Source organism: Cervus elaphus, chromosome 15 (assembly GCF_910594005.1).
Source record: "Cervus elaphus chromosome 15, mCerEla1.1, whole genome shotgun sequence".
Classification (NCBI taxonomy): Eukaryota; Metazoa; Chordata; class Mammalia; order Artiodactyla; family Cervidae; genus Cervus; species Cervus elaphus.
The window spans coordinates 26,707,788-26,726,952 of NC_057829.1; the positions used below are offsets into that span (position 1 = coordinate 26,707,788).

Below are 19,165 nucleotides of genomic sequence, written 5' to 3' on the forward strand. Positions count from 1 at the left end.
TCCAAGTTCATCTACATGGTCTCAAATGGCAGGCTTTCTTTTTTAAGCAGGAATAATAAGCCTATAGTAATTATTTTTGTCCCTTGCATTTATGTAGAGGAACTTCCTAGTTTGAGCCACATTTGAGCCTCACGATAACCTGGGGAGATCATAGAAGTAGTTAGTGTTATTGCATCTCATAGATGAGGAAACACACTGACTGAAGTTAAGTAGTTTCCTCAAGCTTTCACTGCTAACATGTGGGGCCAGAACTCACGTTTGGCTCTCTTGCCTCTTAGCCCAATATTATTATTTACCATCACAATGATTTTGCTGTTTTGTATTATGCTCTCAGACTGTTTTCCCCAAGTGTTTGTATTTGGCCACCATCGGGGGACAGTGGTCTTCCTCTGGGCTGGAGAGGTGAAGGGGGTGTGCTGCTAGTGGAGCTGAACCTTTAGGTTGGTAGCCTAGGCTGCTCTTGGCAGCATAAGAGCAGAGTAATTGTGATGTGACTTCTCATTTTCCTTTCAACTTTATCCCCTCAGGCAATGCGCAGAGCCATCTCTAGGAATACGGCCATGCTCGTCTGTTCTGCCCCACAGTTCCCTCATGGTGTGATAGACCCCATCCCTGAAGTGGCCAAGGTATGCGGGGGAAAGGACTACTGGGCAGGCAGACAGAGCGTTTAGAGCAGAGTCTAGTGGTGCGTTACAGGAAAAAAGAACGTGATTTTGAGTTTAGATTGTAGCCCAGTGGTGGTGAATACCTCTCATCCACCCTGTGGTAAGCTGCATAGCTCTCTGGAAGCCTCTGAAGGTGACTAGCTCGGGCTGTGGGGGAGGGATAACACACATTTAAACTGCACATTCTGCAGTAGTACTGACATTTTGATTCAGATCAGGAAATAATCTGCATTTAGGGGCATGCCGACCAGAGGGTGGTCTTCACCCACTGTGCTGCCCCAGAGCACCCCTCCCTCCCCACCCTGCAGTTACTAGAGTAGGACACCACACACCTCCAAGCCTTAATCAGAGTTCTGCTCATTTCTTGCATGATTTTGCAGTGAGTTGGAGGCCCTGCATATTTAAAATAGAAATCACATTTCAGGTGAATTATTTTAAAGGTTAACTACACTTGAAAGATGAGCTTTATTAACAATGTCAAACATAGCCAGGATTTTAAAACATAGTACATAATGCTGTGGTTATATCCCAGCTTTCCACCCATGTCTTGCAAAGCCTTTGTTATAGGGCCATAACTGATATTCTTTATGGCCTTTGGAACTAGCTGGCTGTCAAATACAAAATACCTCTTCACGTGGACGCTTGTCTGGGGGGCTTCCTCATCGTCTTTATGGAGAAAGCGGGATACCCACTGGAGCAGCCATTTGATTTCCGGGTGAAAGGCGTGACCAGCATTTCAGCTGATACTCATAAGGTGAGTGAGGAAAGAGACCACATGTTCATCAAAGTTGACAGTTGATGGCTGTGACAAGGTAAAGTGATATGACAGGATATAGAGTTGCAGGTGACGAGCAGTAGTGAAAAGGAACCTATTATCTTTGTGTCGTGTGGCTAAGAGAATTTCTGTATCCAGTGGCTATACGTAACCAGGACGTACTAGTGTGGTGGCTCTTACACAAAGGTTCCTGGACCCTTAAGAGTTTAGGGGTTGGGGAAGAGGTAAGGTTGATACCAGAATTTCTAAGAGGAGGTATGTTAATGTTGCAGCCCCCATGCTCCTGGGGCTCCTGCACTTGAGTGACTGGAATTTATCAACAGAAGAGGCCTGCCGGAAAAGCGATGAACTGACGAGCTCAGGAGTGTTCGGCTTGTGATGTTTGAAATGTCCATGCCTGCTATTCCCGGTGACCTGAGGCAGAGTCTACATAAGATGGCCCCATGCCCTTTTCCTTACCGTCTGTGCTTGTGTGGCTCAGGGAGTAAAATGAGTCCATCTTAGCTTCAGTGAGAGTTAACTAGGGGGCACATGGGTCAAGTACACAGTTTATTTTAAAGCTGGATTAAGTAGCTTCTAGATTTTGAGCACCATGGTATTCTGAAGAGGAAAGTATACTAAGCAAAAAAGATGGAAAGTAAGTCAAATCATGATTTTAGTTGCTCCAAGTGACCTGAATTTCTTTCTTTCCTGGCTTCCAGTGGAAATTTACTTTTGTTTCCATCCTGACATACGGCCCTGAGGTCCTGTTTTAAATAAGGAAAACTACATGCTGAATGAGAGAGGAGGCAAACCTATTAAAACTAGATAAGAGATTGTTTTTCCTAGGCCTCAGATTCCTCAGTCCTAAAATAGAGAATTTGAAACCCCATCCCTTTGGTTTCCTCTATTCTAAAGTTCTAAGTTGGAAATCTTAATGTGAGGTGAAACTGTCAGAGACACTGGCAGGTGAAGGGGAAATGCCTAGAGTTCTGGGGCGGGGCTGCCATGTGAACCACTCACTCACCTGTCTGCTTCTCCCTGCAGTATGGCTATGCCCCCAAGGGCTCTTCAGTGGTCTTATACTCTGACAAGAAGTACAGGCGCTATCAGTTCTTCGTTGCCACAGACTGGCAGGGCGGCATCTACGCTTCCCCAACCATTGCGGGCTCACGGCCTGGTGGCATTAGCGCAGCCTGTTGGGCCTCCTTGATGTACTTTGGTGAGAACGGCTACGTTGAAGCTACCAAACAGATCATCAAAACCACTCGCTTCCTCAAGTCAGAGTACGTGTGCAAGATTGGCATTCTGCCTTGTCTCTTGTGTTGTATGCACATAGGCGCAAGGCATCTGCCTGACCAAGCACCACAGCTCCAGCACCTGTCGTCCCCTGAAGCTTAGGAGTGTGGTGCCGGCCGAGGAGCATAAGCTCCTTTCCTGTGCTGTGCCTTGGGGTCACAGCCAGGCTTCCTCTGGAGGCCATCGTGTCTCCAAGGATGTCTTACCAGCTGGCAGCTCTTACCAAGTGCTTAATGGTTAAGACAGTAGTTTTCAAGCTTGAGGCTGAATCCTAATCACCTGGAGGGCTTGTTAAAATGCAGATCACCAGGCCCCACTCCTAGTATTCTGACGCAGTAGGTCTGGAACAGGAATGTGAGGATTTGCATTTCTGAAAATGCCCAGTAGACACTAATGCTGCAGGTCTAAGAATCACACTTGTAGAATCACTAGAATAAGAAAAGAATTGGAAGGGGTGGGGGAAGAAGGGGTGCTGAAATCTGGGTTGTTAAGGCAAAATCATGCTGCATGCTTTGTCTAATGTCTCTTCTTCATGTGTTACCTGCTTGGTTCTCTGTGTTACCGAGGTTGGGGAGGTCTCTTCAGGATCTTGAGGTTGAATGAAAGCGGCCACTAGGCCTGGCTCGTTAGACTAAGGCCTGTATGTGGTCCTGATACACCCATCTACTGAGAACTGGTGTACCATCTCCTGCTTCAGGGATTACATGGATGACTTTTTAAGCAGAGATGGAGGGATCGTTTTTCTAGGATTAAAAAAAAGTTCATTGCTTATTCCTCAGATACTCCTGTCGGCGGGGGGGGGGGGGGGGGGGGGGGTTGGGGAGGATACATAATTTAGGAGTCAAAGGTATTAGATCTAGAGGGGTTTGGGCCTTTAAATGTTTGTAATATTTAGGAACTACTGATCTCAGTCTAGCTACCTTATTAGGAAACTTAAGTCCCCAAAGCTTAGATTGTTATAAGGGTGACATGAGATGATGGCCAGAAGAATGTGACTGAATTTCCTTTCTGTTCTCTTTAAGACTAGAAAATATCAAAGGCATCTTTGTCTTTGGGAATCCTCAGTTGTCAGTCATCGCTCTGGGCTCTCGTGATTTTGATATCTATCGACTATTCAACCTGATGAATGCCAAGGGCTGGAACTTGAATCAGTTGCAGTTCCCACCCAGGTGAGCTTGAAGATGCTTCCTTTGGTCTATGGCTGCTGAAGAACTTGGGCAGCAAGGTGACCTCAAGGAGAGACGGGGACTGCTAGAGCCCAGCACTTTGATGGCAGCTGTAGTATCTGTAGGTCGTTTGTCTTGCCATTAGGAGTTACTCAGTTTCAAGAATAAGACTGTTAGCTTTAAACTGTGGCAAATGAGGTGGCAGCCTCTTGAGACAGTAAGATCGTTACCCCCAGCCCTGCTCTGGGCTCTGTTCTCTCTTTCCTCTGATTACCTGAGTAACAGTGAGCTTAGAACCTTCCAGAGGGCCTCTAACCAAGGGCCTGATACTGTCACCTTTCATATGCATTTCTAATCTTCCACGATGCCTTTAAATAAGCACTCTGCTCCAAGAGTAGGTCTCTCAGCGTCCTCCATGCAGCCCTATTTTTTCACGTGTTGGTGCCACTGCCAGTCCCATCCGGACTCCGTGTTCTCTTCAGTCTTTTTGTACACAGTCTCCCTCCAAAGGGAGTCAAGAGTTTCTCTGCCCTGGAGTCCTTCAAGACCCCAGCCATATGGCCCTGTCACCATGAGGTTTACCACCTAAGATAAACGTGTCGTCCTGTGGTGGACGGTTTGAGGGGAGGGGTGGCACAGAACACCCTGCTGTATTCGACTTACCAGGGTCATTCTTGATCATGCTCAGGGCATGACACCCTTATGCCAGCCTACAGTCAACAGTCTGGGTATTTGAGAGCCCTGATGCCTAGGACTGGGAGCAACTTGACTATGCTTGTCATGAATAACAACATGAATAAGCAACCAAAAATTCCTGCATTTGGAGCTGCTTGATTTCAGAATGTTTTTCCCTCTTTTTCCCAGATTCATCTCACTTTGTCTTTCTTTTCCCGTAGCCTTCATTTCTGCATCACACTGGTACACACCCGCAAGCGGGTAGCCATACAGTTCCTTAAGGATATCCGGGAATCCGTCACTCAAATCATGAAGAATCCAAAAGCAAAGACCACAGGAATGGTAGGGACACTTGCGGTTTTTTCTTCCTGTGGAAGCGTAGGTGTTGGTGGTGGGTTTGAAAGAATCAGATGACCTCTAGTCTATTCCTGCCTCTGCCCCTTATCCACAAACCTCGTTCTTTATTAATCAGAACTGATGATCTCTGCTTACCCATTCCCAGGGATTTTTGGTCTCAAATAAGGTATCTATAGGTATAATAATAGAGAGTGTTAACATGAAGGCAGGCACTGGTAGTGTTCCTTTGAAAAGAAAATCTTTACACAGGAAAGGAAGGCACTAAGCCAGTTTCCTCTGAAATTTTCTACACCAGATCCCACAGGCTAGTTCTTTAGGCAGAAACATAGACTGGCAAATGCCTGTGACAAACATCTTATGCCAGCTATCTTTCTGGTGGAACTGCACCTGGGCTGGGAGTGGGAAGATGGCGGGGAGAAGGAGTGCATGACCACAGCTTTCTATTTCCTTCAAACCCCTCATCACTAATGACATTCTTTGACTGGATTTCTAGGGTGCGATCTATGGCATGGCCCAGGCTACCGTCGACAGGAACCTGGTGGCGGAGTTGTCCTCCGTCTTCTTGGACAGCCTTTTCAGTACAGACGCTGTAACTCAGGGCAGCCAAATGAATGGCTCTCCGAAACCCCGCTGAGCTGAGACCCTCTGTAACCCCGAGGGACGTCTGGCCTTCAGAAGGTTCTCGGGGTGTGGGACAGGCCACGTGGTTTCAGCATTTGGTCTTGCTCCGTCGAGCACGACACAGACCACGAGACAGCTTGATCCTCAGGATTCTCATCCTTTGGTGGTTTTTAACGTGAAGACCTCAAAGGACCCCATGACGTAATTATTTTGTCCTTGTTCTAAATGTTCCCCTGGGAATTGTTTTAACCATTTCCTTCTCTAACCTCTCTTGCTGTCAACTTCATTTAATCACTGTGTGGCATCTCTGACCTGTCCTGACTCCTTAGGGAAGCTGGGCTCCGGTTTATGATAGGAAAAGGTGTACTTTGTTTGCTCAGGCAGTGGGCTAGTCAGACAGGAATCCTGTTCTGTACCTGGTGTTCCCCTAGGTGGGGGTGAGGTCTGCTCAAGCAGGAGGCTTTCCCAGCCCTAGTGTGCTGTCTTTGAAGGACACAGGTTGGCCAGCCACCATTCTGCTCTGCAGGGCCAGCAGGGTCAGGCAAATCTGCTCAGTCCTCCAAGGCAGGTCTGGAGTGGTTGATGGTCCCCGTCTGTGCTTGCAGTCCCCATGTGGTACTTGGTTGCTATCATCTTCCATTTCCAGTGGTTTGTTCCTATTTCCATGGAGTAGGAAGAGAATGGTGTGGGTTCCAGAGATGCTAGGACCTTCTGGCCCTGGTGCTGCCTCTTGGAGCTGGCAGTGTCAGAGCACACCTGAGCCCTCTCCTGGGACCCTGAAGATGGGAACCAGGCCTTTTTCTAGACTTCCCTGAGTATCAGCGTAGGATGAGCACCCAGACTCCAGGGTGTGTCACCAGAGTTAGCAGCAGTCCTCCCCACCCTGCTGCTCTAGCCATCATGGCACATGTGTTTTTTGTTTGCCTGAAGGAACAGCTCAAAGCACCTTCACAAGTTGCCTTGACTTACCCAAGGAGGGTATGAGAGAGCCCCCAAGGCAAGGAAAATCTCTGTTAGTGTGTTCTTCCTGCCTCTTCCCCCTTCATTCAACTCCCAAAGGTACGACGGCAGTCAAGCCTCAGGTACTGGATGCTCCTTGGCCCTGGCTAGGATCAGAGGAACTTTCTGGAGTAGGAAGACATCAAGTGTCACTTGAGGCCTAGGGCCTGGGATTCCTTCGTTAAGACTTGTTGCTCAGGGTGGCGCAGGAACAGGACCCAGCCCTGCGCTCACTTCCTACCCTCTGCCCCCCAACACAGGGCCCTAATCTTGGTTGAGCCACTGTCCTACCCGCACGACAACACACGATGTGCCTTCTTTCTCAGCAGTGAGCAGTGACGGGCTACTCCTGACCCAGGCCCAGAGGGAACTGGATCAGTCTTTGAGTTTTTTACCTGGGTAGGGGTAAGTCGGGAGACACTTTTCTCTGTCCCACCACCCTTCTCAGGGACTCCTGAATCCCCGGCCTCCTCAGGCTGGTGTCCTCTAGCCTTCTTCACTGGGAGAGCTGGCCCGGAGAGCCACGGCTTCCCCCAGACTCCCTGGCACATTCGTCTGAGGGTTCTTTAGCGCTGTACTTCCTCCACAATAACTGACTGGCTGGCTGCGTCATTGCAGGGCTGGTGTGTGGTTTCATTCTGTCCTTGTGGGCTCCAGGAATGTGGGTATGTTTGTGTTAGAAGCAGAGATCCTTTGGATAGGGGAGTCACATTCCCCGCCGGTTGATGAACTGATGGGCACTTCCTGAGAGAGAAACTGTGTGAACCATCCCTGGATCTCCAGTGCATTCATCATGTTGGAGGAATTCCAGGGACCCAGAACCACTCAGCAGGCACCACTGTGGTTTGTCAGCTGCTAAAAACGAAGAAGCACAAACCTGCAGAGTGTCCTGTTGCTTCCCGTGTCTCCCCAGGACCTTCCTCTGTGGGCTATGGTGTTTTCAAAGGGACCTGCTGTCGCCACTTTACGATCATGAGTGTTAGACTTAACACTTGTGGGCTTTCTGTTCTGTACGTACCTGTGTGCGTAAGTAGCATCTAGTCTGCAGAGGTAGATGGAATGTCTTCATGATATCATGTTGCTTGCAGATGCAAAAACTCTGCAAAAACTGTACTCTTGTTTCTGGATTAGAGTTAAGTAGTTGCATGAATATACTGCCATGTCACTTTTAATATGACCAGTTTTATACTTGGAAAATGGTACTTGCCTCTTTTAGATCTTTTCTGTCTTTAACCTCCCCCCTTTCCATCTCAAGGCTCCCTTCCTAATTGTAGCAATAATCTCTTAAGAAGCAACTAAGTAATAAAATGTCCCAAATCTTAATCATTGTGGATGGATGACTGCATTCATTTGTTTATTTAGGCATACAGGGGAGATACCTGCTGGGCTGGTGGTTGCTGTAAACTGGCTGAGGTGAGAAAGGGCTCCTTTGTGGTGAGGTGGTTGTGCATGCCTACTGATACTAGAACCAGGTCACAGCCGTGGACAAGTGGCAGCTCTGCTCAGTTCCAAGCACTACGCTTGGAGTAGTGCTACACCACCAGGAGTGGTGGTCACACTTGTTTAAAGGGAAGTCGGGAACTCACATCTCAAGTTCCTCAGAGCAGTGTCCTGCCGTATGTTTTCAGTTGTCATCATCTGTATCTGCACACATCTTAATGATGGACTGGACTGTCTCGGGTGGTCCCCAGCTAGCTGGGCCGTGCGGTTCCATCTTACGAAAGGACACTGATTTCAAACCCTGCATTTGGTTTGGGAGCTGACAGAACCCTTCAGATATCTGCAGAGGTAACTACTGGGCCTCTTGCTCCATTATGAACAGGAAGTGAGAAGTCTTTCTGAAGGATTATTTGGATTAGTTCTGTCCATCAGGTACCCTAGCTTTGCATTCTGGCTCTCAGCCCACTTGTACTTTGCCAGAATCAAGCCAAGGAATGCCACCTTTGCTATATAGTTTTCTGCCGAATGACTTGGTTCCTTGAGGACCTACTTGTTATGGGGTAAAACTAGAGAAAGAAGGCCCAGGATATGATTAGAGGGAGGCATGGTACACCCAAGAGGTGGTGTTCTGATGCTTCTACCTGCTCCTTACAGCTCTGAGCTCCTTTGCCTTCTCTGTGGGTCTTAATAGCAACAACCTGCTTTTAGCTAGATCCAGTAGTGACAGAAGTAATGACAGAGGCCTGACTTGGTAGCCACCAGCTACAGCCTGTAAAAAATCAGGTGTTTGAGAGCCTTGTGAATTGTCTGTTGTAATAGCCTTACTTTATTTTGTGCTTGCTTTTTTTTCATAATCTCTCCTTAACATCCTCTTTTATAATTTTAATTATTTGCATTAATTTTAGAATAAACATATTTATTTCTTAAAAGTGTTTATGTCTCTGTACCACATAAAAGTGCTTCATATAACTGTAGTGCCCTCCAGGTTCGTGTTTTTCAGCCTTTGATGCACGAGAGTAAGCAGAGACAGGAAGGTGACGTAACTCCTCATACCTCCATGACTAGTGACTTGTGCCCTGATCCATAGTCATCAGGTCAAAGCACGTTTAGAAGAGTTCAAGTCAGAAGTGATGTAGGACCACTGTCTGCACTTCGTTGGTTTGATAATAGCACTCTGCTGAATACCCAAGGGCTCACTGAACAAATCAAAGAGGAAATAAAAAATAGAAACAAGTGAATGAAAACATGATGACCCAAAGCCTATGGGACACAGCAAAAGCAGTTCTAGGAGGGAAGCTTATAGCAATTCAGTCTCATCTCAAGAAACAAGAAAGATCTCAAACAGTATAACCTTATACCTAAAGGAACCAGAGAACTGCAACAACAGAGTTAGAAGGAATCATAAAGATCCAGCAGAAATAAACGAAGTAGATACAAAGAAAACAGTTGCAAAGATCAGTAAAAGTTGGTTCTCTGAGAAGATAAACAAAATTGATAAACCTTTAGCCAGAATCAAGGAAAAAAGGGATGGCAAATAAGCACATGAAAAGTTGCTCAACATCACTTAATAGAGAAATCAAAACTACAATGAGGTATCACCTCACACCAGTCAGAATGGCCATAATCCATAATCCAAAATCTACAAGCCTTAAATTGCTGGAGAGGACATGAAGAAAAGAACCCCCTGACACTGTTGGTGGGAATGGAAACTGATAGAGCCATTATGGAGATTCCTTAACTAGGAATAAATCTACCACATGACCCAGCACTTACACTTCTGGGTATATATCCTGAGAAAGCCACAATTCTAAGACACATGTACCCTAATGTTCACTGCAGCACTATTTACAATAGCCAGGGCATGGAAGCAATGAAGATGTGGTACATATATACAATGGAATATTACTCAGCCACAAAAAAGAACAAATTTGAGTCAGTTCTACTGAGGTGGATGAACCTAGCTCCTGTTTATATAGAGTGAAGTAAGAAAGAGAAAAATATATATTAATACACATATATGGAATCTAGAAAAAATGGTTTTGATGAACCTATTTGCAGGAAGGAATGGAGATGTACACAAAGAAAATGGACATATGGACACAGTGGGGAAGGGGAGGGTAGGATGAATTTGAGAAAGTAACATATATATACTATCATGTGTAAAACAGATAACTGGGGGAAGTTGCTGTATAACACAGCTCAGCCTGGTGCTCTGTGATGACCTAGATGGATGGGATGAGGGGAGAGAGACCCAAGAGGAAGGGGATTCATGTATAATTATGGCTGACTCACACTGTTGTGGAGAAGGCCATGGCACCCCGCTCCAGTACTCTCGCCTGGAAAATCCCATGGAGGGAGGAGCCTGGTAGGCTACAGTCAGTCCATGGGGTCGAGAAGAGCCGGACACGACTGAACGACTTCACTTTCACTTTTCAGTTTCATGTATTGGAAAAGGAAATGGCAGCCCAGTCCAGTGTTCTTGCCTGGAGAATCCCAGGGACGGAGGAGCCTGGTGGGCTGCTGACTGTGGGGTTGCACAGAGTCGGACACAACTGAGGTGACTTGGCAGCAGCAGCAGCCGCAGCACACTGTTGTATGGCAGAAACCAATACAATATTGTAAAGCAATTTTTATCCAGCTAAAATTTTCTTTTTAAAAAGGGAGAGGACTCAAATCAATAAAATTAGAAATAAATTACAACTAACACTGCAGAAGTACAGAGGATCATAAGAGACTACTACTACTGTAAGCAATTATATGACAATAAAACGGACAACCTGGTCTTCAACCTGGACAACAAATTCTTGGAAAGGCACAACTTCCCAAGACTCAACCAGAAAGAATTCGAAAATATAGAGAAACCAATCACAAGTGATGAAATTGAATCTGCAGTGAAAAATCTTCCAGCAAACACAAGTCCAGGACCAGACAGATGGCTTCACAGGTGAATTCTATCAAACATTCAGAGAAGCGGTAACACCTATCCTCCTCAAACTCTTCCAAAAAACTGCAGAGAGAGGAACACTCCCAAACACACTATGAGGCCACCATCACAGATACCAAAACCAAATATATCACACACAAAACAGAAAATTACAGACCATTTTCACTGGTGAACATAGATGCAAAACTCCTCAAAATGGTAGCAAACAGAATCCAACAATACATTAAAATGATCATACATCAAGTGGGATTTATCCCAGGGATGAAAGGATTCTTCAACATATACAAAATCAATGTGATACACTATACTAACAAATATAAGAGTAAAAACCACACAATCACCTCAATAGATACAAAAAAAGGCTTTTGACAAAATTCAATACCCATTGACGATTACAAAAAATAAGCTCCAGAAAAGGGCATACAGAGAACCTATCTCAATATAATAAAGGCCATATATGACAGACCCACAGCAAACATCATTCTCAATGGTGAAAAACTGAAAGCATTTCCTTTTAAAAGGTCAGGAACAAGACAAAGATGTCCATTGTCACCACTGTTATTCAACCTAATTTTAGAAGTCCCAGCCATGGTAATCAAGGAAAAAAAAGTCAGAAAAGAAGTAAAGCTGTCACTGTTTGCAGATGACATACTATTTATATACAAAATCCTACAGATGCCACCAGAAAACTACTAGAGCTCATCAATGAATTTGGTAAAGTTCCAGGATACAAAATTCACCGAAATCTGTATTCCTATACACTGCTCCTGCTGCTAAGTCACATCAGTCGTGTCTGACTCTGTGCGACCCCATAGACAGCAGCCCACCAGGCTCCGCTGTCCCTGGGATTCTCCAGGCAAGAACACTGCAGTGGGTTGCCATTTCCTTCAGTGCATGAAAGTGAAAAGTGAAAGTGAAGTTGCTCAGTCGTGTCTGACTCTTAGCCACCTCATGGACTGCAGCCTACCAGGCTCCTCTGTCCATGGGATTTTCAAGGCAAGAGTACTGGGGTGGGGTGCCATTGCCTTCTCTGTCCTACACTAACAACAAACAAAAGATCAGAAAAAAATTAAGGAAACACTCCCATCTGCCATCACAACAAAAAGAATGAAATACCTAGGAATAAACCTACCCAAGGAGGCAAAAAAACCTGTACTCAGAAAACTAAAAAACTGATGAAAGATGACACAAACAGATGGAGAGATATAACCATGTTCTTGAATGGGAAGACTCAATATTGTGAAAATGCCTATACCACCCAAAGCAATCTACACATTCAATACAACCCTATCAAATTACCAACAGCATTTTTCACAGAATGAGAACAAAAAATTTTACAGTTTGTATGGAAACACAAAATATCCCAAATAGCCAAAGCAATCTTGAGAAAGAAAAACAGAGGAATCAGGCTCCCTGACCAGACTACTACAAAGCTACAGGAACCAAGATAGTATTGTATTGGCACAAATACCGTACAGATCAGTATGAAATACAGATCAATGGTACAGGACAGATAAACCCATGTATCATGGTCATCTAATCCATGACAGAGGAGGAAAGAACATACAACAGAGAAAAGACCATCTTTTCCGTAAGTGGTACTGGGAAAACTGGACAGCTATATGTAAAACAAAATAGAATACTACCTAACACCATACACAAAAATAAAGTCAAAATGGATCGAAGACCTAAATGTAAGACCAGACACTATAAAGTGTCAGAGAACGTTTAACAGGAGGATTCCTGTGTGCTGTTTTCTGTCTCTCATAAATCCTCTTTTCCTTATCAGTTCCTGGTAACAGGAACGAGTGGAACAGCACCCTGCTCCCAGGACTGAGGTCATAGGATGAGACACATGCATGGATTTCCTTCAGTAAACATTCTCCTTAACAAAACTGCTTAGTCACGACCCTCTTTCTTGAGATATGGATTGTCTTCTGACCTTATGACCATTGTTAATTCCTTGTTCCCTCTTGATAATGGTTGCTGTACGTTTGGTTTTCTGATCTTTATCAATGTCGAAAGAAATTCCTTGTACAACAGCCTATATATACTCACAAAAAGATCATTAAAGCACCCTTGCTCCACCAGAGACTTGGGTCCCCGTGTCTTTCTCTCTCTCTCTCTCTCTCTCTTTCCTTCCAATTAATTCTCTGGAGCATGGAAACCTGCCGAGCTCACTCTCCTGCCTGGGCTTTCAAGACCTCTTCGAGAGGGCGTCCTGTGCCTCCATGAGTGATACAAGCCCTGTCTTAGGGCTTTATTGGTTCTCTGCATAACCCAGGGAATATTAGCTTCTTTCTCTTTCACTTTCTTATCGTTGACTCTGGACCACCAAGTTCTGGTCCAATAAAGTTCTTACAGGAAAATACAGGAAAAATACTCTGATATAAACCAATCACTTTTCGGATCCACCTCCCAGAGTAATGAAAATAAAAACAAAAACAAATGGGACCTAATTAAACTCCAAAGTTGTTGCACAGCAAGACAAAAAGACAGCCCTCAGAATGGAAGAACATATTTGCAAATGAAGCAGTAAAGGATTAATCTCCAAAATACACAAGCAGCTCGTGCAGCTCAATATCAGAAAAACAACCCAATTCAAAAAAAAGAAAAGGGTAAAGACCTAAACAGACATTTCTCCAAAGAAGACATACAGATGGCCAAGAGGCACATGAAAAGACGCTCAACGCATCACTAATTAGAGAAATACAAATCAAAATTATAATGAGGTACCATCTCATGCCAATCAGAATGGCCATGATCAAAAAAAATACACAAGTAGTAAGTGCTGGAGAGGGTGTGGAGAAAAGGGAACCCTCTTGCATTGTTGGTGGGAATGTAAACTGATGCAGCCACTATGGAGAATTAATACATAGGTTCCTTAGCAAATTAAAAATAGAACTACTCTATGACCCAGCAATCCCACTAGTGGGTATATAACCTGAGAAAACCATAATGTAAAAAGACACATGTATCCCAGTGTTCACTGCAGCACTATTTACTATATAGCCAGGACATGGAAGCAACCTAAATGTCCATCCTAAATATCCATGAATGGATAAAAAAGATATGGTACATATATACAATGGAATATTACTCAGCCATAAAAAGGAAAGAAATTGGATTATTTGTAGAGATGTGAATGGACGTAGAGTCTGTCATACAGAAAAAAGTCAGAGAAAAACAAATATACATTAATGCATGTATGTGGAATCTAAAAAAATGGTACAGATGAACCTAGTTTCAGGGCAGGGATAGAGATGCAGACAGAAAAGACGTGTGGACATGAGAGAAAAGGGAGAGGGTGGGATGAACTGGGAGACTAGGTTTGACATAAATACACTACCATGTGTAAAACTTACATGCAGTGTACATCATGTGAAATGCCAGGCTGGATGAAGCACAAGCTGGAATCAAGATTGCCGGGAGAAATATCAATAACCTTAGATATGCAGATTACACCACCCTTATGGCAGAAAGCAAAGAAGAACTAAAGAGCCTCTTGATGAAAGTGAAAGAGGAGAGTAAAAAGCTGACTTAAAACTCAGCATTCAAAAAACGAAGATCATGGCATCTGGTCCCATCACTTCAAGGCAAACAGATGGGGAAACAATAGAAACAGTAACAGACTTTATTTTCTTGGGTTTAATATCACTGCAGATGGTGACTGCAGCCATGAAATTAAAAGATGCTTGCTCCTTGGAAGAAAAGTTACGACAAACTTACACAGCATATTAAAAAATAAAGACAGTACTTTGCTGGCAAAGGTCTGTCTAGTCAAAGCAATGGTTTTTCCAGTAGTCATGTCTAGATGTGAGAGTTGGACGATAAAGAAAGCTGAGCACCGAAGAGTTGATGCTTGAACTGTGGTGTTAGAGAAGACTCTTAAGAGTCCCTTGGAGTGCAAGGAGATCAAACCAGTTAATCCTAAAGGAAATCAGTCCTGAATATTCATTGGAAGGACAGATGCTGAAGCTCCAATACTTTGGCCACCTGATGTGAAGAACTGACTCATTTGAAAAGACCCTGACAGTGTGAAAGATTGAAGGCAGGAGGAGAAGAGGGCAACAGAGGATGAGATGGTTAGTTGGCATCACCGACATGATGGACATGAGTTTGAGTAAGCTCTGGGAGTTGGTGATGGACAAGGAAACCTGGCATGCCGCAGTCCATGGGGTTGCAAAGAGTTGGACACGACTGAGCAACTGAACTGAACTGATGTATAAAACAGAGTGGGATCCTGTGGTGTTAGCCAGGGAGTTCAGCTTGGTGCTCTGTGATGGGTTAGATGGGGTTGGGGAGGTGGAAGAGAGGCTCATGAGGGAGGAGTTGTATGTATACATATAGCTGATTCACTTTGCTATACAGCAGAAACCAACACAACATTATAAATAAATTATATTCCAATAAAAAATAGGCATCAGAGAGAAAGGTCAAGAGACAGATACATATTTGATAGATATTCTGATATTCTATCAATGATATGGAGCGCACCTTCTCCCATAAATACATCAAAAATACATCTACATGTGGCATAATTCTCACAGATTACCTACTGAATGCTGGCAGAAAATCTCATACAACAAAGTTGCAGGAAAGATCACCATGTAACTGGGTAGGATGAAACAGGAAATAAATAAGAACCAGGATGGAACTGTCAGGGGAGTGTAATCTCGGTTCTGTCTCATCTCAACAAAGTTTGAAGCGACGGACGTTAAAGCCCTTGGCACGTCACAGCTCTCAGACAGTGTTATAGCTCCCTCAGTTTTATTTAGAAAATAAAGAAAATACATCCTAGAGGTGTGAGGGCATGCCGATCCAAAAGATGAAGGGAGAGAGACACAGAGTGTGCGTGTGTGGGAGAGAGAGGACCACCCCCCCCCCCCAGCCATTTGGCTCCTCTTTTTATGTTTTTTCCTCCCCCTGGGCTTGCTCTATGTAAACTGGGCTAGCCAGGAGTGCTGTTTGTCCCACCTGAGATCCTCACTCTGGTCCTCGGACCTTGCTTTGTTTTATTTTCACAGGCTTTCCCCTTCCTTGTCTTTTAGCCACCGCCATTCTGGACTCCTGTTTCCTATTCTAACTACCTAACAGAACCTTCACCCCTTGGAGGGAGCTGTGAAAGAGGAAAGGTTCCCTCACCCTGGGCACCCCCTTCATCAGCTGGGTGATGAGCCAGGACAGGGAGGTTCAGAAACTCAGAGGCGTGTACAGCAGTTGGCTTGCAGCAGGCAGAAGAGAGAGACCAGCACACTTGGTCCTGGCCACCTTGCTGCATTCTGCAGCCCAAAATACATATCTCCTGGAGTGTGTGGGGACTGGTGCTGAAAACCTGGGCTTCCGCAGACAGACCTGGGGAGAGGACTGAGGCTGGGTGCACAGACAGCCCGAAGAGGCTGGAGTGTGGTCCAGGTTGCAATGGGACGTGTGCAGGACAGAGTCCAGGTCGTTACAGAAGCCCCACTGTTAATGTGCACACCACGGGAGTGGTGGGGTCCTGCCATAGCAGCCGCATTCTATGAAGTGCTTAGAGTGGGCATGGCACTGCCTCTACGAGTGTGCAAGTGCTGGTGGGTTGCCCACATGCGGAGGCAGGGCTGAAATCTCAGCCATGTGACTTAAGTAGATTTACACTGCTTGCAGGTGGCTTTGTAACCTCACTGCCTCTGGGGCCCCTGAGCAGGTATCTAGTGTTCCTACAGCTAATGTGGGTCCAGCATTAATAGCTGCAGGCTCAGTGGGCCCCACATGTGTGGCTGCAGGGCTAGGGCCTGATCTAACTAGCTCCCATGGTGGGTCCAGGTGTGTGACCACCACAGTGCCCTTAAGTGACTCTGGAGAATCTGCATTAGTGGCTTTGTGAGCACAGGGCCTCAGGTACACCTGGCAGGCTGCTTGCATTCTCACAGCTGACATGGGGCTGAGGGCAGTTCCAACATTATTGTGCTGTGTGGGCCTGCACAACACCTGGCAGGGAATGCCATGGAGCACCTCCCACTGGACAGCTCCTTGGAGGAGTACTCACTGGCTCTTCTTTTGGCGGGAGAACTCCAGTCCCACCTACCTCACATCACAGCTCAGAAATGGATCTGGGGCTTTTACTCCAACAACTGGGGAGGGGACCCACCCCAGAGAGGGCGGTAACAACCACAGAGGCAAGAGAAGGCCCTGCTGAAGATGCAGTACAGGCTCTGGTCACCATAATACCAATCACACCACCTACCAAGGGGATGTCGTTCAGCACACATTGAGAAATATGTGGCAGGCATCCATACTAAAAACAGTCCTCGCACCAGAAATATTAGACTGAGGCTACATAGGGACACTCCCACATAGAAGTAGCCCTTCAACACCACAGTAGATAAATTTCTCTTCAAATCAGAGTCGGAGAATTTTAAGTGAAATGAAAAAGCAGAGGAACTACTCCCATTATTGACTGGGGGATTTTTGCAGAAACAAATACTTTTGGCCAGGTATGTGTTATGTAAGTGAACACTGAAACATCTCCAGTCAATAATGATCAGGCACCAAAAGACATTAATACATCTCTGGTCAATAATGTGTTAAAATAACAAGAAAATCCCCTGAAAGAACAATAAAACAGAACGCTCTGGTCCACTAGACTCTGAGTTCAAGAAGGAGGTAATAAAAAAGACTGAAGGAATTAAGAAAGGCTATTGATCAAAATACACATCAGTGTAAAAGAACCTAGAAACCATAAAGAGGAGCCAATTATAAAACTCATTTTCCAAGATGAAAGTCAAGATAAAGGCAACAAATAGCAAACTAAATAATGCATAAGAATGAATAAGTGATCTGGAAGAAAGAATAATGCAAATCACCCAATCAGAACAACAGATAGAAAAAATTTTTAAAGAATATATGAGACCTATGGAATAGTATAAAGCATGTCAATCTATGCACAACAGGAATCCTAGTAGAAGGGAAAAGGCAAAGGGGGATTTAAAAAATGTACACGAAGAAATTCTGGCTGAAAACTTCCCAATCCTAAAGAAACAGATATCCAGGTAGAGGAAACGTGGATGGTCCAAAATAAGTTAAAGAGACCTACACCAAGATGTATTATAATTTAAATGGCAAAAGTTAAAGAGACCATTCCAAAGTCAGCAAGAGAAAGAGTTAATTACAAGGCAACCACCATAAGGCTACAGCTGAGTTCAAAACAGAAACACTGCAGACCAGAGGTGAGTGCAGGAAAAACCTGAAACCTAGGATATTCTAACCAGCAAGATCATCATTTAGAATGGAAAGAGAAAGAAAGAATGTGTCAGAGAAGAATAAAAGAATACAGTAAAACTAAAACTTACACTAAAGTATTGAAGGATACTAAAGTAGAATCTATAGGAAAGAGAAAACACAATTGGAAAGTAAATCACTTAAATAAACCAGTACAGAAATTAAAAAAATAATCAAAAGTTTTTCTGTATGTCATGATAATTACAAGGAACAAGAAAAGCATAAAAGAGGACACCAAAATCTTAAAATGTGGAGGAAGAAAGACAATGTAGATTATTTTTCAGAATATGCTTGAGCCTATATGACTGCCAGTTAAAAGCAAGTAGATAGAATAATGGGTTAACATACTTAAAAACAGGGTAGCCACAAAACAAAAACATAAAATATACACACACACACCAAAAAAAAAAAAAAAAAAACAAAAAAAGAACAAGAGCATAATACAAAAAAGAACCATCAAATCACAAAAAAGAAAAAGAGGACTTCCCTGGTGGTAAGTGGATAAGAATCCATCTGCCAATGCAGGGACAACGGGTTTGATCCCTGGTCAGAGGAAGATTCCACATGCTCTGGAGCAACTAAAGCTCATGTGTCACAACTACTGAGCCCACACTCTAGAGCCTGGGAACCTCAACTACTGAACACACACATACTCTAGAGTCTGCAAGCTGCAATTACTGAGCCCGCATGCTACAACCGCTGAAGCCCATGTGCCTAGAGCCCGTGCTCTGCAACAAGAGAAACCACCTCAATGTGAAGCCCCTGTTCCGCGACGAAGACTAGCCCCCGCTCGCTGCAACTAGAGAAAGCTCACACAGCAACAAAGGTCCACACAACCAAAAACACATAATTTTAAGAAAAGGAACAAAGAAGAAATGAGAAATCAATGGGGAAATAAGGTTTAAAATGACAATAAAGATGTCTTTCAGTAATTACCTTAAATGTCAGTGGACTAAATGCTCCTATCAAAAGACATAGACTGGCA

The 19,165-nt window shown here is 44.5% G+C and overlaps 1 protein-coding gene across 5 annotated transcripts in view; it reads left to right on the forward strand.

Moving 5' to 3' along the window:
• The window catches only part of SGPL1 (sphingosine-1-phosphate lyase 1), a 75,256-nt gene extending 67,397 nt beyond the window's left edge, over positions 1-7,859 (forward strand). For all 5 annotated transcript variants that reach the window (XM_043926595.1, XM_043926592.1, XM_043926593.1 and 2 more), the window contains 6 exons: positions 528-626; positions 1,270-1,419; positions 2,467-2,705; positions 3,741-3,887; positions 4,781-4,901; positions 5,410-7,859. In XM_043926595.1, coding sequence (XP_043782530.1) covers positions 528-626; positions 1,270-1,419; positions 2,467-2,705; positions 3,741-3,887; positions 4,781-4,901; positions 5,410-5,550 — 897 coding nt within the window. In that variant the 3' untranslated portion in view covers positions 5,551-7,859. The remainder of the gene's footprint in view (positions 1-527; positions 627-1,269; positions 1,420-2,466; positions 2,706-3,740; positions 3,888-4,780; positions 4,902-5,409) is intronic.
• Positions 7,860-19,165: the final 11,306 nt, after the last annotated feature.